The 18,545-nt window shown below is 40.5% G+C and overlaps 1 protein-coding gene across 8 annotated transcripts in view; it reads left to right on the top strand.

Annotated features, from left to right (window-relative positions):
* Window positions 1–18,545, top strand: part of ATF7IP (activating transcription factor 7 interacting protein) — a 218,780-nt gene that overhangs the window by 83,073 nt on the left and 117,162 nt on the right. For all 8 annotated transcript variants that reach the window (XM_075010695.1, XM_075010701.1, XM_075010711.1 and 5 more), the window contains one exon: window positions 11,538–12,610. In XM_075010695.1, coding sequence (XP_074866796.1) covers window positions 11,545–12,610 — 1,066 coding nt within the window. In that variant the 5' untranslated portion in view covers window positions 11,538–11,544. The remainder of the gene's footprint in view (window positions 1–11,537; window positions 12,611–18,545) is intronic.

The raw sequence follows: 18,545 nt of genomic DNA, 5'->3' as shown, positions 1-18,545 counted from the left end.
TGCTTCACAGCCCTGATCTCTCCTGCAAAGGGCTTGGGGGAGGGAAAGGGGAAAAATCTCTATAAATTGGCTAGAAGTGGGGGTCCTTCATGCATTAAAAATACATTGGCACATTTTGTGGTTTTACCATATAGCCACTGGCCATTTGAATGTTGGTTACTTGCCATTCGGTAGGGAGAAAAATGCTGATATTTTTGGAGAAATGTTCCTGGTGATGGTTGCCTATTTGATGCAGAAATATATATATATATATATATATATATATATATATATATATATATATAGCATGGACTCCCAGCCTGCACTAACTCAGCAGGCAGATTCAGAACATGGAGCAACTGTCTCATCTTAAAAGTTCTGTCTTATCTTAAAAGTAGTCTTGACTAAAAAATTTCCGTCCAATTCTTTTGTTAGTGGAAATCTGGGCTTTTGACTAAACAAATTTTTGTGGAAAGTGTTGCCTGAAAACAAACAAAAAGCCATCAACTTCCTGGGACTACCATGGACTCCCTGTGTGACCTCAGGCCAGTGACTCTCTCTGTGTCTCAGTTCCCCATTTCTGACATGAGGAGAAATACACTCCCTTTTCCTCATCCTTTATCTGTCTTGTCTATTCAAAATGTAAGCTCTCTGGGTAAGGACAAACTCTTAGGCTATGGCTACACAGCAGCTGTAACTCAAAATAATTTATACAATTTCCACAGCACATATTGCTTAATTTATTTCAAAATAAGTGGCTATTTTGAAGTTTCCACTACCTGTCATAAAACGAAGAATTACCAGAATCACATCATATATATATATGATTTTCAATCTTAGTAGGGAAGAAAAGGTTAAGGTAATTGTTGTAAGTGAATTTAAATAGATATACACAAGTATCTTGCGTGTTGGTGGTTCATAATTATGATTGCCGTTTTTGCAAAGTTTTTAGTTTATTTAATTTACCCCTTGCACATTTTTTAATCTATATACATGAAACATTTTGTGCACCACTGTGCAAATGTCTTGCCTTAAGATAATAGATGCCTGTTTTATAAAAGGTGCCTGTTGCTTGGTTGAGCACTTCTGTCAGCACTTTTTTTTTTTGCTGTAAATCAATCATGTGACTATTTAGAGTTGTGGAAGTACTTAAGCACCATTTGAGTAAAATATAGGCAATACTAATAATTAAGTTTCCTAAAGTGTCAATTTTAGTATATTCATTGAAAATAGATATTTTGCTTAGGCAAGTCCTTGATAAGTGTACCCTTATAAATGTAGTCTTTTTGAATTATTCTTTCAAATATTGCCTCTTTGCTCCTTTTTGTGAGGAAAGGCAGAGAGATATGTGAAAGAAGACTGCTGATTGGCTTGCATGGATATGAGCAAACCTGTATGAACCAGTCTGTTGCATGCTACTTCCTTTTTGCTTTGGCTGTTTCTTGTCATGCCCGTTGCCTGCAAGAGATCTGTTATACGAGTTCCATGTTCTTCCTTGTAGATATGGCTGGAAGTTGTGCTCTAAGTCTCGTGTGTTATGCTATATTAATTAATGACCCAAAGTGGTTTTAATTGTAAATTTTCAGCATGCTAGATTTTATTTAATGTTCTCTGGCTGCAATAGTTATTCTGAAAAAGAGTTGCATTCCAGTTAAAATAACTGAGAGAGTTTTATTATTTTTATATTAATTTTAAAAATATATTTCAAGTTTTGGTTTTGGGGAAAAGTTTATAGCAATATATTTTGAACACAAAGTAAATACTTAAAACAGATTAACTTAAGCTATTTTTCATAATGCAAAAAGATTTGGAAGATGCATCTTTGTTAAAAAAGAAAAAAACTATTTTATGTTCTGTGGCAGGTTACCAAAGTACTGTAGTCTTTTAAAAAAAGCAAACACTCAAGTACATTTCCTTTTGGAGCACAATATCATAAATGCATATTATGTTAATAAAAATTCTTTTTCTAGTTGATTATTTAAACAACTAAGGAATATATAACAAAACAAATTGATAGTAATTCTGGTTTTACATGCTTTGTTTTTCAAAGGTGCATTAATAAAACTGAGGCATCTGTAAACAGAGATCCACAGTTTCCCGGTATTCACTGTAGTTGAAATTCACTGTAGTTGAAATTTCATGTGCCTGTTAAGGTGTATTTAACTTAGTTTGTAAATTACTATGTGATTGCAAACTTCATTCTGATCACAGCTTCACAGAAGAAAAATCCATTGTATAGTTCCATTTTGGCCCTATTTATTATAACTTTAAATTATTTCTTTTCTCTTATGTGTTCATATATTTAAAAAAGGACTTTTGCAATCTGCACATTACATTTGACAAATTGGTCAGAGGGTCTTCTGTTACCTTCTCAAACACTTATTAATTAATGCTTTAGAGAGATTAGCCAAACCTAGAATTATTCTGTTGTTTAAACTAAAGCAGTAAAGCACATTTTTATTTCCAGGCACATCTTCTTGTCAAAATTTCTGTTGAAAGATGATTATAGGCATGATGCACAATGATATTTGCATTCTGCATTATACAAGTAGTTTGAGATGAACATCTCCAGTGGTGTGAAATTACTTGTCTTGAGCTCATTGAAGTTGTTGTAGAGAAATGAAGGATTTGTGTGCTAGTTTATAAAGCATATGCTTTTGAAGTGTTTTAAATATTTTCTTGTGAATGTTATTTTGCATATTGAAAATGTAGTGTAAAATGTATTTTAGAGGATTTTGCATACTGCATGTAGATAACTTAAAAGGACACTAAATTGGATATCTTAAACAGTTTCAATCTGATAAGGGAATCAGTTTCTTTAAAAATGTCAGTGCAGTTATTTTTATGGGTATCATAAAAATTTGAGCGCTTACTCCCTCTCCTGGTGGTGCAGCAGCAGTTAATCATATGCAAATGTTTTCATTTGACAAACTGATCCTCGTGTAAATATGGATGCAGTTTTAAAACATAGATACTTCTATTTTGCCTGTCTGACTGCTTTTCTTAGCAATTACAGTCACTCAAATATGAGGACTGACGTATGAGAGGTAAAGCATAAAAAATAGGGAAGTGTGATAATGAATAATGTAAGTGTGAAAAGAAAATAATTAGGAGGATAAATATACTCTTTATTATACAGTAGATTATCAGAGTTATGAATGTACCAGTCAACCAAACACCTCCTTTTGGAGCTGGAAGTATCCAATTAGGCAATGTCAGAGAAGCCAAAAAGGAAAATACGGCACAGTACTGTGTTAAACATGAACTTCTTTTTTTTTTTTTTTTTAATGGGGGAGCAGCATTTTTTCTTATGCATAATAAAGTTTCAAATCTGTAAACTTTTGAAAGAACAACCATAACATTATATTCAGTATCAGAGTCAGTTACAGAATTTTTAGCTTTACTAACAATCTTAATTCCCAAGGGCCGTTTCTACACAAATACAGGGAGCGAAAGATGCTAATGAGGCACGGATGCAAATTCCCCACACCTCATTAGTATAATGGCATGTGATTTGGAGTCCGGAAGACCGTTGGGCCTGGGGGGAGCTTCCGGAAGGGGGTCCCTTCTTCCAAAAATTTTCGGGAGTTTGCACCCGCGCCTCATTAGCATCTTTCACTCCCTGCATGGGCATGCCACTTCCTTCGTTATGTAGAAACAGCCAAGGTGTTTATTGCTCTAAGTCCTACTGTATCTTCTTTCAGAAATTTCCCTTGTTTTATCAGTTACAAAGTACAGTATTTAGTGGCTGTAGATGTTGAATCTACTTTGATGTTTATTGGGAAAATCCAGACTGATTAAATTACGAGACACTGCATTACAGGCAGACAGCAAAGCTATTTTAAATGGATTAATGAAAAAAATCACTTATTTTCATAGACAGTGTTCAGTTACAGTACTATTGCCTTTTATTCAAGCATGCCTGAAGTCTTAAATCATAACAGATTCTCTGCGTGTTTGTGCAGAATGTTTTTAAATTATGATTTTTTACCTATTCTGTTTATTTAAAAAATTAAATATTTTATTTACATGCTGCTAGTTCTTTGTTCTGTTTTTTTGTGTTAAATTGCTAAAATAAATTTTCAGTTTCCTACTTACTATAATTTCATATTTAGAGGATTTTTGTACTAAGAATTTTCACTTTGAATGCTAATTTAAGATGGAAAAAAAAAATTCCAGTCTCATTGTTCTTCTGTGAGAGCGACACAAACTCAAACACTAAGTTGATAAGCAAATAGCTCTTCTATGAACACTAATTTCCCACCTGTTGAACCTTCAAAAGTCAAGAAAGCTGAAATGCATTGACCAGGCTGTATTCCCCCATAGAGGTCTGCACTTTGAAGACAACAGACTTATTTTATGTTCCTACATCATTTAGAAAAAAATGTTTTGGACTTAAGAAAATTCTTGCTGTGCTACAGACTTCTTTGACCTTGGGCAAGTCATTGTGCATGTCTGTGTCTGAGAATCTCTGTCAATAATATTTCTCTGCCTCTAAGTGTTAAATACATTTTAAAAAAAGATGAGGTGCTTGGGTACTATGAGGATAGGGCCCGTATAACTTAATTTGTATGTGTATAAGGAACCTAGGTGCTTTTGAAAACTTAAATGTATTAACATGCATTATTAACAATGAAACAGTATTATTTTCAAGCAACAGAGATTTTAATACCGTAAGAATTTCACAGAAATGCAGTTTGAGCCTCTGATGCTGCAAACACTTATGCAGCTGGTTAATTTTAATTTTAAGTACATGAGCAGACCCATTGATAGCAGTATATTCATGAGAATAAAATTATATACCTTCTTTGGTGTTTGCTGGATCAGGGCCGTAATTTTCAGTGGTTTTGTTGTTTTTTGCCTGGTGTGATTTTTTTGTATAGTCTGTGTTAGTAAGCTGCTTATGTGCTGGATGCAGTTCACCAGAGTTAGCCCTTAGCAGGCCACTGGTGCTTAAGTTACCTAGGTATGGCCGTTGGCAGCTCTCATTGGCCATGGATTGCCATTCCCAGCCAGTGAATGGCATGAGAAACAGTGTTCCAGTTTGCACCACTTCCCGCAGCTCTCCTTGGCTGACAATGGCAGTCTGTAGCCAGTGGGTGCTGCAAGTGGGTGTATCTGCAGACATGCATGTAAATAAAACAAATGCTGGCGGCCTGCCATGAGCTAATCCTTGAGAACTGTCTCCAGCTTATTGCCTACCTCTGTGTAAAATTCAAGTAAAAGCTCTGTTATTGGCGCCACTGAAAACCCCACATTTTATGATTTTGTGCATTATAAATGTATAATCTTGAAGGGATACAAATTTTCCAATGAGTTTTACAAAAACTCAACCTGTTTTAAATAAATGTTTTGTTTTCGAATGAGCAATTCAAATGACTGATCAACAATTTAGATTAGTAGAGGTCATTTAAATCACTCCACTGGGGGTGTCCCTACACTAGGAATTGACATCGTTAACATTGAAGTTAGGCACTACATCAAAGTAGCCAGCAGAGAGTCTACACACATTTTCCCTTACTTCAAAGTTAACTGCGAAGTAGGGGAGCCCAGCTTCGAAGTCCGTATTCCATTCCTGAGAATGGAGTAGTGCCCTACTTCAAAATTTAACTTCAAAGTAGGCTGTGTGTATACACTCTACTTCAGAGTTGCTTACTTGAAAGTACAAATTAGAAGTTATTTTTGTAGTGTAGACACAGCTTCTGAGTTCAAGAGTAGAATTTTATGTTGATCCTTTCTATATTCCAACCTTTATGAGTTTGTGAAGAAAATTAAGTAGTTGTTCGTTCTAAATTAGGAGCATATAAATTTCCCCTATACAACGGATGAGTGTTTTTAAAGTGGGGCCCTAGTGCAAAGTTTCTCAACCTGTGGACTGCAAATTAGAAGAGCATTTCCAAAATGTTTCAAAAGGTTGCATGGCATCTCCTGTCCCATGGGGCTGTCTGGTCTGGGATCTCTGCTCCAGATGGTTCAACTTTTGGGATCTCCATGCTATTAAGATTTGGCGCAGGTGCCTCTCTGTGATGATGAGGGGAGACTGACCAAGACAAATTTGACCAAGTGACCCTCTGACCCCAAGTACTAGGTCACATGTGCCTCTGTTAGATTTGACCTAGTTGTCCCTCCATCAGGGGGTGTGGCCAAATTTGAGTAGCGCTGCAAAGCCATCGTTCTCAGCAAGCTAAGCCCTCCTATCCATTTGAGGACAGGGTATGATTTCCATTCTTGCCCCTGTAGACCTGCTTACTGAGTTGTGATAGGATGGTTTCTCATACTGTCCCTCCCCAAGCAGGCATATCTCACCCCCCATCCCCACCCCAAGCTTATTTACTGGATGGCCACAGGCTGTCCACTTTTACAAATGGGTTCTGAGCACAGAAAGCTTGGGAATCACTTATCTAGTGTACTATTGACATATAGCCAGCAGAAACGTGTAATTCTTTGATGAAAAACTTTCTAAAACAAGATTTAGTAAATTTAAAAATACAGTCAAATAATAAACTGCTGCATTAACACTAAAATTGGGAGAATTTGTCCTTTTGCAAGTTTTTGGACATAAAACAGTACATTATTCAATGTTTTCATGAAATCATCTTTCAGATTCCACAAAAACTATCAATAAAGCATACTTCATCACCCTGCTCCCCAGCAAATCAGATCTGCTTCTCCAGATACGCATATGTCGATGATTTCCCTCCACTGTTACCAGAGTACAAAATAAATAAAATATTTGAGCAAAATGGGTTAGTTTCTCAGCTGGTGTAAATCAGCATTGGTCCATTGTATTTAATGGTGCTAATGTGTTTAACAGCAGTTGAGCATTTGGCCAAAGATCTTCAATAAACAGTTTTATTCTAGGAGTACAGAGAACTTGTATTTCTCCATTGCTTCCAAGCAGCATTTTATCTAATCCTTTCAAACTGATTCTAAAACTAGAGTAGATGATTGAAGACAAGTTAACATTCTTGTCTTGATAGAAACCCCCCCTTTATATTATAGTATTGTACTCTTTTATGTAGCATTTTTCATCAGCAAATCTCAAACTGCTTTGCAAAAGAGTTCAGTATAATTATTCCCATTTTACAAATTAGGAGATTGAGGCATGTGGCAGGAGAGTGCTTCTCCTATAAAAAGGGTGTTAATGGCAACTGGTATAAAAAGACAATGACATCTTGGCATCTTTTTCCCATTTGCAAAAAATTTGTGAACATTTCAGCTTCTCCAGAATTGCTAGACCTTATTCGATTTGTAACCTAGTATATGTAGAAAATGATTTTTAAATCTAGCATATAGTCAATATTTTTCTGAATTATTTGCTTCAGTAATCAACCAATTGAGTGGCATGGAGAGACAGCTTTCTAATTTTTATAGCAGCTTGGTGGAAGGAACAGGTGGGTATAAATATGTAATTTCTTGATAGCTATAATAGCTTGTTCTTACTAAGGCTGCGTCTACACGTGCACGCTATTTTGAAGTAGCAGCGTCAACTTCGAAATAGCGCCCGTCACGGCTACACCTGTTGGGCGCTAGTTCGAAGTTGAAATCGACGTTAGGCGGCGAGACGTCGAAGTCACTAACCGCATGAGGGGATGGGAATAGCGCCCTACTTCGAAGTTGAACGTCGAAGTAAGGCACGTGTAGACGATCTGCGTCCCACAACATCGAAATAGCAGGGTCCGCCATGGTGGCCATCAGCTGAGGGGTTGAAAGACGCTCTCTCTCCAGCCCCTGCGGGGCTCTGTGGTCACCGTGTTCAGCAGCCCTTAGCCCAGGGCTTCTGGCTGCTGCTGCTGCAGCTGGGGATCCATGCTGCATGCACAGGGTCTGCAACCAGTTGTCAGCTGTGTGGATCTTGTGTTGTTTTGTGCAACTGTGTCTGGGAGGGGCCCTTTAAGGGAGCGGCTTGCTGTTGAGTCCGCCCTGTGACCCTGTCTGCAGCTGTTGGTGGCACCCTTATTTCGATGTGTGCTACTTTGGCGTGTAGACGTTCCCTCGCAGCGCCTATTTTAATGTGGTGCTGCCCAACGTCGAAGTTGAACGTCGACGTTGCCAGCCCTGGAGGACGTGTAGACGTTATTCTTCGATGTAGTGTGCACGTGTAGACGTAGCCTAAGAGATACACGGTAGGCAAAATAGTTTTGCGGTGCTTTATTAAAAGTTGAGGTTTTATGTCAAATACAGGTATCAGTACATTGTTAGTCCATAGTTTTAGTCGTATAATAGGAAAATGTTACCAGTTCTAGTAATGAGTTCCAACTGTTCCAATTCCATAGGGGATGAGGTTGTATAAAAGCAAGGTTTTTTAACATGAAATTACAAACATTTTGCCATGTAGGTGTTTAGCTTTGTTCTGTAAGTTACTGCCCATGTGCCTTCCACTCTTGGGCTGTGTCTACACTACCACCTTCCTTCGAAGAAGGGATGGTAATTAGGGTGCTGGGAGTTTACTAATGAAGTGCTACGGTGCATAGGCAGCACTTCATTAAGCAAATTCTCCCTCACGGCAACTTCGAAGTGCCGGGACAACTTTGAAGTCCCCTTACTCCTCAAAATTTTGGAATAAGGAGTTTAAAACTTCAAAGTTGCTGCGGAGGAGGGGGGGGATTTGCTTAATGAAGTGCTGTCTATGCAGGGCAGCACTTCATTAGTAAACTCCCAACACCCTAATTACCATCCTTCCTTCGAAAGAAGGTGGTAGTGTAGACAAGCCCTTTGTGTCAGTACATCTAGCAACTTAGACTGCTTCTACACACCCCCACCTCCTGTTGGAGGTGGCATGGTAATGAGGCAATTTGAGGCAGGGTATTGAGGCGCTAAAGTACATATTCAGCACTTCATTAGCATAATGGCGGCCGCGTGAATTTCGAAGCACAGACTTTGAATTACAGATTGACAATGTAGATGCAGGCAGCTTCAAAATAAGCACCCAACTTCGACATTCCCGTACTCTGATCTAGTTTTGTTGGGAATAAGGGAATGTTGAAGTGGGGTGCTTATTTCGAAACTTCCCCATCTCCATTGTCAATCTGCAATTCAGATTCTGCACTTTGAAATTCATGCAGCCACCATTATGCTAATGCGGTGCTGAATATGCACGTTAGCACCTCATTAGCCTGCTTTGAATTGCCTCATTACTGTGCCACCTTCGGTGGGAGGGGGCGAATGTAGAAGCAGCGTTTCTGCCTCAGCAGTACCTGTTGTGTAGCCTGAGGTACCCCTGCTGCTGCTTTTTGCTTTGTTCAGGTACAAAAGGCAGAGCCCCCTTCTCCTGTAATATTCATTGGAACTCTCTTCTGTGCCAGAACAGTTCTCTTTCTCAGCCTTTGTGAGCATACTGTGTGTACGTAGCTGTGGGCAGATACGGAGCTATTCTGGTTTAGCCTTTAGTGGTAAGGTAGTTAGCAAGATTTAGCTATGTTATATTTAAATTTTTTTTTTAAATTGCGTTTAACCCCCCAAACCCCACTCTTTTAAAAAGTCCCTGTATTTATGTATGTGCTGGTCACTGGGTTTCAAACCATGTGCTCTCTCCCTCCCCCGCAGGCCCACTCCGTGCAGTTTGACTCACACAGTAGCTGCTGAATTGCTTGTGGGGGGGGAGGAAAACCACAGGAAGGACTGATGCTGGGATTTGCAGGCAGTTCAAGCCTAGAACAAAGAAGGATAGGGAAGCTAGGTTGAAATTCCTAATGATGGAGACAGTGCTTAGACCACTGTCAGACTTAACGAAGTCCGACACAGTGCTGAATGCTGCAGTTTCAGTGAGAACTTCCCATCCAGGTTTAGCAGAATCACAACACGTTTCCGTCTTACCTGAATTGAGGAGGAAATGCAGAGATTCTTGAAGAGGTACTGGCCAAGGCTTGCCATTCGATCATCCATCTTTATTCTTGGACCAGACAGTGAGTTCATGGACTTCAGAACCCTAGAGCCACTCTGAAATCCTTGGCTCTGTATGCAAATACCCCAGTCAAGAAGCAATATTGGCCAGAGCACAGAGACCAACATTTTGCTTCTCCGTGTGGCAGGGTCTATCAGGATGTTTAGGTTGTTATGAGCAAAGGCCCCTCCCTTCTGCTGCCTCTGCTCTGACTCCAGGTCCTTCAGTACACCTGAGACCTGCAAATCAAGTGTTTCGTAGGACAGATGTGGTTGACATACCAGTCTCCATCTTTACAGAACTTCTCACTGTTGCAAACTGGCCAGCTTCAGCTGTCCTTGATCCCACATTACTTAAAACCAGTGGATTTTGAGCAGTGTTCTCTCTAGTTTTTTCAATACATATGCAGAATAAATTTTATGTGCACTGACGCATGTGCATATGTGCACCACCTGTAGAAACGTGCTACCAGCTGTGGGTGCTCTGCTAATCAGTTAGCCACATTTGAATCTCTCCTGGGTGTCTGCTCAAGCACTCAGCTTACAGAGTATACTTGTTTTGAAAACTCTAGAGGGTGGGATATGCTCTCTATAAAGTCACAGTTCATTCAATAGCCATAGCCTCAGCAGTCTTTCTTGCACAAGTTGCAGCTGTGGATATTTGTAGAAGGGCAACTTTCTCCTTGGTCCTCACATTTGCCTTCTGTATTGGGTCTTAAGATTCCAGAGGTGATGCTAAAGTGCGGCAAGTTTTTCTTCACTCTTTATTGAAATAGACTCTGATCCCGCTTGCTGTCTTACAGTATGTGAATCACTAGTTCTGGAATGCACATGTGCAATTGTTTGAAGAAAAAATATTTACTAACCTGTTCCATAACTTGCTCTTTGAGATGTGTTGCACATGTCCATTCAACAGCCTGCTCTTCTACCCGTCTTCATCAAAGGGAGAGGAGAAAGAAGGAACAGAGGACTAGGAGTGGCTCCGCCCTTTATACCTATATGCAGTGGCATGCGGCATCAGAGGTTTGCCCAAAGATGCTGCTGAAAGAAAGTGTTACAGTTGTGCACAGAGGGCACTGATGCCAAGAGTGGAATCAACAGAGTAGTATGTCTAAAACAACAGTTTCAGAACAGATTAATATTTTTTAAGGAAAAGAATCAGGTTCTTGTCTCTGAAACGCTATAAAATTGAATAAAAATCTTGCATGAAACTAAGAATAAAATCTTTAGATTTCTAGTACCCTTGGTATCATAATGTTTGGTTTCCAGCCAAGCAACAGTTTACATCTCTCTTACATCAATTTTTGTGGGATCCTAATTTAGCCCATGTTAATTTAAGAGTTGTCTGTTTTGTCTTTTAAATGTAAATAAGCTGATTTGAGTTTAGTAATATAAGATATCGTGACTCTAGTGAGATGAGCGAGTAGACTGTTTAATACAAAAAAAAAAATCTATAATTGTTGCATTTCAGAGGTTTGGGCATGGAGAAAAATATGGAGAAATGACATTGAAGTTGTTATAGAGTGCTGCGTAGCTTTCATGAATTTGCTTTTAATACTTATGCTTTCATGCATTAAGTAACACAATACTATTTAGCACATATATTGGGAGGGGCTACTTAGCAGTTTCACTAAATAATATTTTCATTTATTGCTAAACTGTTTTTATATTTTAAGGATCAAGATGGATAGCACAGAGGAACCTCAGAAAAAAGTCTTTAAGGCCCGAAAAACAATGAGAGTAAGCGATCGGCAACAACTTGAGGCTGTCTATAAGGTCAAAGAGGAGCTGTTGAAGACAACTGAAGTTAAACTGTTAAATGGCAAACATGAAAATGGAGATTGTGATCTAAATTCTCCTTTAAGTAACACAGACTGCATGGAGGACAAAAAGGAAATTAATGGTTTAGTAGATATATGTCTTCTCTCCGAAGAAGGAGGAACTGAAAGTGAGAGAGTCTCTGATGTGAAAAATCCTGATGTCAGGGCAGAGAACAAAGATGGTGACCTAGATTGCAAACCTGAAACATTGTGCCCAGAGAATGTTATTTTTGAACAAGAGCAGGAGGACCCTATCATTGCTTCAGTGTCTGAGGCTGGAAATCAGGTACTTGATAATAAAAAGGATGACGAACTTTGTGACAAACACAGAATAAAAGATAGTTTGGACCAAAGAGAAACAGAGAGCCTATCTGAAGGTGAAAGCAAAGTAAGCTGTGATAATAATGATTCTTCAGGAGAGAAAGCAGAAACAAGTGAATTAGCTCTTAGTTCTGATCTACCTGTTGAAGAGGAAAAAAGTGCTGAAGAAGAGGTTGTTGATGAAGATACTGTTGGAGATGAGGCTATATCTAGCAGTATGGAAACTGACCAGGAGCCAAAGGATGAAGGAGATCAATCTGCAGATCTTCCAGAAACCACCATTGAAAAGCCGCTAGATGAGCCAGCTGAGAATATTTTAGAAAATACAGACTCCATGGAGACAGATGAAATAATTCCAATTTTGGAAAAGCTGGCCCCAGCTGAAGATGAACTAAGCTGTTTTTCCAAAACTGCCTTGCTTCCGGCAGATGACACAAGCCCCAGTTTAGAAGATAAAATGGAGAGCCCTTTGGATTCACCATCCAAGCATGAAAGCGCTGAAAGTTTACCTAAAGAAGCTTTTTTGGTACTCTCTGATGAAGAGGAGCCAGGTGGCGAGAGAGAGGAGGATACTGAAGCGATAATACCGAACAAGACAAGTCCTCCAGGTTAGACCCTTTGTTTCTGTTGTAGTTTTTATCCAAATATGAGATTTTTATTAATTTATTTGATAAATTAGATCATGTCTTGGAATACTGATAAATAACATGGACAGAATATCAGCTTTCAGGTGGATATTTTAGAAGATTCTTCAGTTTATCCCATGTATCATAGAGGTAGCTATGTTAGTCCGTATCTTTGAGAACAACAACAAGTCCTGTGGCACCTTATGGACTTAACAGATATTTTGGAGCATAAGCTTTCGTGGGCAAAGACCTGCTTCATCAGATGCATGGGGGGGGGGTTTCAGAGGGGTATTACCCCCTCTGAAATGCCCCTCTGAAACCATCCCCCACCACTCATGCATCTGATGAAGCGGGTCTTTGCCCACGAAAGCTTATGCTCCAAAATATCTGTTAGTCTATAAGGTGCCCCAGGACTTCTTGTTGTTCCAGTTTATTCCATGTTTGTAAGAATTTATTTAAGAGAACATCAAATTCAGTACAATTTATATTGTGATAATTCATGGGATAAGGCCATTGTTAATAAAATTAGCTCAGCAGAAGAAAAACAATTAACTTTGCTAATTTTGAAGTTCTTTCTTAAAATATGAATAACTAGTTTAAGCAGAGCAATTAAATGATCGGCCATCAAGAAAACAAGTTGACAGTGCTAATAAGTTTACTGACTAGATTCAAGCTTTGCTTAGGTGCAGTAGAAAGTTTTGGATAGAATGGAAGTTGGCAAGGCTGTGGCAGAAGTTAAAGGTTCAGTGGCCCAGGTGTCACCAATACATCTGTTGCAAGGCCTAGCTCCAGTGCTCTCCTTCCTTGCCCCATCCATGAGCTACCCCTTCCCTCCCATTAGGCTGGGGAGAAGTTCCAGTGAAATAGGCAGTAGAACTGATGGCAGTACCTCCACCAGCTGTATCCCACTAGGGATTCTCCAAGGTGAGTTTGATTGTTTCTGGTTTATTGTATCATGATTAATTTATTGTACAAGTATTCAAATATAGCAACAATATTTTTTAAAACATGCATTGTTATAGTGCTGCTTCTTCACTTTCATGCCCAAAATGGATGACAAGGGTATAAACAAATAAAATGAGATTACTCCAGGACAAGTAGTTAAAAAAATTAAACAGCACAGAGCTGGAAGGCAACAAATAATTAGTACATTAATGTCAAATAACAAAACTAAAGAATACACTTTTAAGAGACTTACGGTCCAAAAGACGTTTTAGTAAACATCTTTACAAAAACTGTACAGTAGTCCCTTGAGGTATGCAAGGGTTGCGTTCCCATGTACCCTCGTGTAACTCGAACTTTGCGCAAGGTCGGGGATGGGAGCTTTTTTCCTTGGTGGAATGCACGTTCTGCAGCTGGGAAAGCAGCAGGAGCACCTGGAGCTCCTTTTGAAAGGTAAGCTCTGGAATGGGGGTGGGTGGGGGCAGCTGAGGAGGGTTAAGCCTGGTAGTGGGCTGGGGCTGTGGGAGGGAGGCAGTGGGGGTTAAGCCTGGGGTGGGTTGGGGTGGGGGATAGGGGTTGAGTGCATAGGGGGTTTGAAGCATGGTGGGGAGGGTGTTTGAGCCGGAGCCATGCTCAGGCGGTGATTTGGGCTGCGGTGGGGGGCGGAGGGGGTGTTAACTGGGGCAGGGGTGAGGAGAGGAGGTTGAGTTGGAGGCATGCGTGAGGGGTGGGGGGCCGGGGCTGGGGGTGGTTGAACTGGGGCTGGGGCTGTGTTTACTGTGCAGATTGAACTTCTCTAATACGGCACTCTTGTGTGGCAGTATCCATAATCTAGCATGGTTTTAGTTAGGTGGATATCTGCTTATCATGAGTGTGGCCAAGTTTCTCGTGGTTGTGTAAAGTTTGTTTTCTCATGACTGTTGGAATGGAATCACAACATGAGAAGTGAAGAAGAGGGAGGAGAAGAGTTGGATTAAGAAAAATATGTAAAACCAAAAAAGTGTAGGTGGGGGAGGAGAAGGGAGAAGATGACTGCAGTTTATGGAGGGAGGGGAGCGTGTAACCATTATCAGACATTGTACAAGAGAGGTATATTAATCAATCTTTCCTCGGGGGGAGGGTCTCGGCAAAGAACTGAACTCTTTTTAGCCCTCAGATAGCAATCTCTGAACAAAGAAGAACTTTTGTACCTAGGTCCCAGGATGATTCTGATTTTTCCTTGCACCGAGAAAACCTGCAAGATTTTGTCACATGAAATTCAGAACACTTAGTGAATGTCACTTCTTTTGTAAGCATATTTGTTTCTCAGATATGAAAGACACAATTGTCAAATTAAATGCTTCCAAGTTTGCAGGTAAAACAGTGCAGTAATCAAGTCTGCAGATTGATTAATTATTTCACTTAATTTGGTGAAAGTATAGATCTATTTATTTTGGTTTTCAGTAGATGGGCTTCTGTCAAACCAAACAAGATATGCATATAACACATCCTGTTGATACTTCGCTGTTTGGACAAGTGCACTTGTCTCTTACGGTACAACTGTTCTCCAATGAAAAACTTGTAGTGCTCCATGTCAGAGCAATTGTCCCATGACACAGTTGCAGGGGGTTCAGACTACAGAGCCAGAAATTGATGTATAGATATGTGGGCTTTAGCTGGAGCTGTGTCTTTGACACACGTTCTTCCCAGGGGTTTCAAAGCCTGATCAAAGCTGGATCTCAGATTGCTAGATGGTAATTTTTAGCCCTGCAGCCTGAGTCAGGTGACCTAGACCAGCTGCAGCCATATACTGCAAGTCTTCTATTTGAGGTTTATACATACTCTTAAATTTATAGAATTCAGAATTTGCTGTGCTGTCTTCAGGGATTTAACTGTCATAATTTATCACCATTTTGCTGCAATGAACTATGAAATTTCCTCTTCTGCCTTGCAGAGCTTATTCACATTCATTCAACATAGGTGTGAGTTCTTGCCATGTGCATTGGTGCCAAAAGATTATCTTACCATAGCATCTATAGGGACCAGCTCCAGCACCTGCTGGAGTGGTCTGTATACACCATATTATGTAGGAGGCTGCTAGACCCCCTCCACCCCAAGTCAATTTGCTATTTCCCAGCTGATCATCACCTGTTTCAGAACTGACTGACTACTTCCCAGTCCTTGGCACTGACACAGGAGCACACAAGGCGTAGATCTCCAACTGCATGATTATCTCATGTTTCCTCCATTCATTCAGCACACTCCCATAGATCACCTGTCTTGCCTAATTCTCCCATTGAAGCTGGCTCCAACCAGTGGCACTGCTTCTCCTGACAACACTCTAGCCTGACACACAGAACACAGTCTTGGGATACGGCTCCTGTCACTGAAGCACATCCACCACCTCCTCCTTGGTATGTTCAGCACTATACACACTCTCTGCTTCCTTACCCTGGACAATGGCTATTATGGGAGTCATGTTCCCCCAGAAAGAATCACCATGCAGCTCACTGTACAACATCAAGAGAACCACCCAGCTCTCCTCAACCTACCACATCTGTCATGGATCCAAATTCTCCCATTCAAACAGATGTGGAAGATTCTTTATCAGAAGATGAAGACAGATCCCCCATTCATAAATCTTCCTCTTCACCTGATAATGCAGTCATTTCTACCACCCTGTCATCTATGGATGACCCCAAAACCTTCCAGAACCCTTTTTAAATAGGTGACATTAGCACAGGACAGATGTACAAGAGGTTCAAGAAAAACAATATTGCCTCTTACATACTCTGCAACCTCCTACATCTTCCAGAATTGCCCTACCTATGGACCAAGCCATTCTGGACCCTGCCAATATCATCCGGCAGACCCTAGCTTCCATTACCCCCACCAGCAAAAGAGCAGACCACAAATATTTTATTTCACCCAAAGGAATGAACTTTCTTTTCACTCACCCTCCACCAAATTCGCTGGTATTGCATGTGGTCAGACACAGATCCAGGCATCTACATTAAATCTACATTGCACAACAAGAATAATAAAAATGGGTATCATGGGGTGCAAGGTATATTCCCTGAGTACTTTGCTTTTCAGAGCGGCAGATTATGCCATTATAGGTAGCGGACTATGACTAGTCCAACTACTCCAAGCTCCAAGAGTTTGTGAAATGCCTGCCAGAACAAAAAAGGCTCATTCTACTTTACGTCATCTAGAGAGGGCCATATAATCTCACACACATCATTATAATTGTCTCTGGATGTAGCCGACACATCTGCTCAGGTCACTGCATCAGCTATAGTAATGCACAGAGCTTCTTAGTATCAAACATTGGGGGTTCCAGGAGACCTATAACAGAAAATCAAAGATTTACCCTTCAACAAAACTAGTCTCTTTGCTGCAAAGTCGAACAAGGTTCTCCACTCCATGAAAGATTCCCACACGACCCTGTGGACATTAGGCATGGACATGCCTCCCCTTAAAGAGAACCAGATATAATACCTGCCAAAGGCTTAGTCAACCATACAGGCAGCAAACCATCTATGACTACTGGCAGAAACAGGCACCAGTGGCACAGACCTCAGCGTCAGCAGCAGCACCAAACTTCAGCTCCCCAACCATTTGCATTTCAGCAACAGTTCTAAAGGTTTGTTTGGGAGCCAGAAAGACACTGTTCTTTTGGTTGCACCATCACTCAGTCATCCACCATTTCACCACCGCTTCCACCAGTTTTAACAATAGTGGGCACTAACAGCATCAGACTCATGGGTCCTGGAGCTCATCAGCAATGATTACTCCATTCCCTCCCTCCTCCTCGTCCTTCCAGCCTGTCCTCCTTCAAGGACCCCTCTCACAAGACCCTTTTTCAACAAGAGGTGCTTCACCTTCTACAGTTAGGTGCCATAGAATCAGTACCAGCAGAGTTCCAAGGCAGAGGTTTCTATTCAATATATTTCCTAACACAGGAAAAGAATAGAAGATGGAGATCTGTTCCAGTGATTCAAGAGTACCTCCATAACAACAATAATTTCAACACTAGACCAAGGAGATTGGCTTTTGGCTCTTGACCACTAAGACACATATTTTCATACCACGATTCCTGCCACCTGCAAACACTTCATAGTTGGTGGTCATCGTTGCCAATACTGGATGCTGCTCTTTGACCTTTCAACAGCTCCCAGAGTCTTTTCCAAAATTGTAGCCTTTGTGCCAGCATACCTACCTTGTTTGGGATTCATAATCTTCCTGTGCTTAGATGACTGCTTCATAAAAGGCACATCCTTACAAGAGACCCAAGACATGGTCAGAACCATCATGGACCTCTTACTAAGGCTTGGCTTCCCCATAAATTACGACAAGTCCACACTCCATCCACCGAAGTCCTAGAATTAATAGGAGCTTGAATTGATACCACCATAGTCAAAGCGACTCTGTTCCTGCACAGATTCTATGCCATTTGCAACCTTGTAGCAGCAGCACAGACTTCTCCTACCGCTACAGTACATGAATGCCTAAAACTCTTAGGATGCATGGCTGTAACAACCCATGTGATCAAACTAGTGAGGCTCTGTATGAGTCTTGGCTCACCACACTTTATACCCCATCCAGAGACCTGCCACTGCAAGTTGGTTAGCGTCCTGCCATGTGTCTTCAGCTCCTTAGTGTGATGGACAGACCCACCCTATGTCCCATCCAGTGTCTCATTTCATTAACCTACCCCAACAGTCACTGTTGTCACTGACACAAGCGTCATTGGATGGGCAGCCCATCTGGGGGCCCTCACAGCCCAAGGCCAATGGTTGTTCACCAAACAAATGCTCCATGTTAATCTTCTAAAGCTGAGGGTGATATATTATGCATGTCAATATTTCCTATATACGTAGCTCAGAAAACGATCAACATTATGACGAATAATATGACCTGCATATACTACATTAATTTGACAGGGTGACTGATGCATGATCTCCTTTCCTATGCCTGGAAGGTCTCAGATTAT

The sequence above is a fragment of the Carettochelys insculpta genome, chromosome 1 (assembly GCF_033958435.1).
Source record: "Carettochelys insculpta isolate YL-2023 chromosome 1, ASM3395843v1, whole genome shotgun sequence".
In the NCBI taxonomy this organism is placed as follows: Eukaryota; Metazoa; Chordata; order Testudines; family Carettochelyidae; genus Carettochelys; species Carettochelys insculpta.
This window is presented reverse-complemented; position numbering and strand designations above follow the sequence as displayed.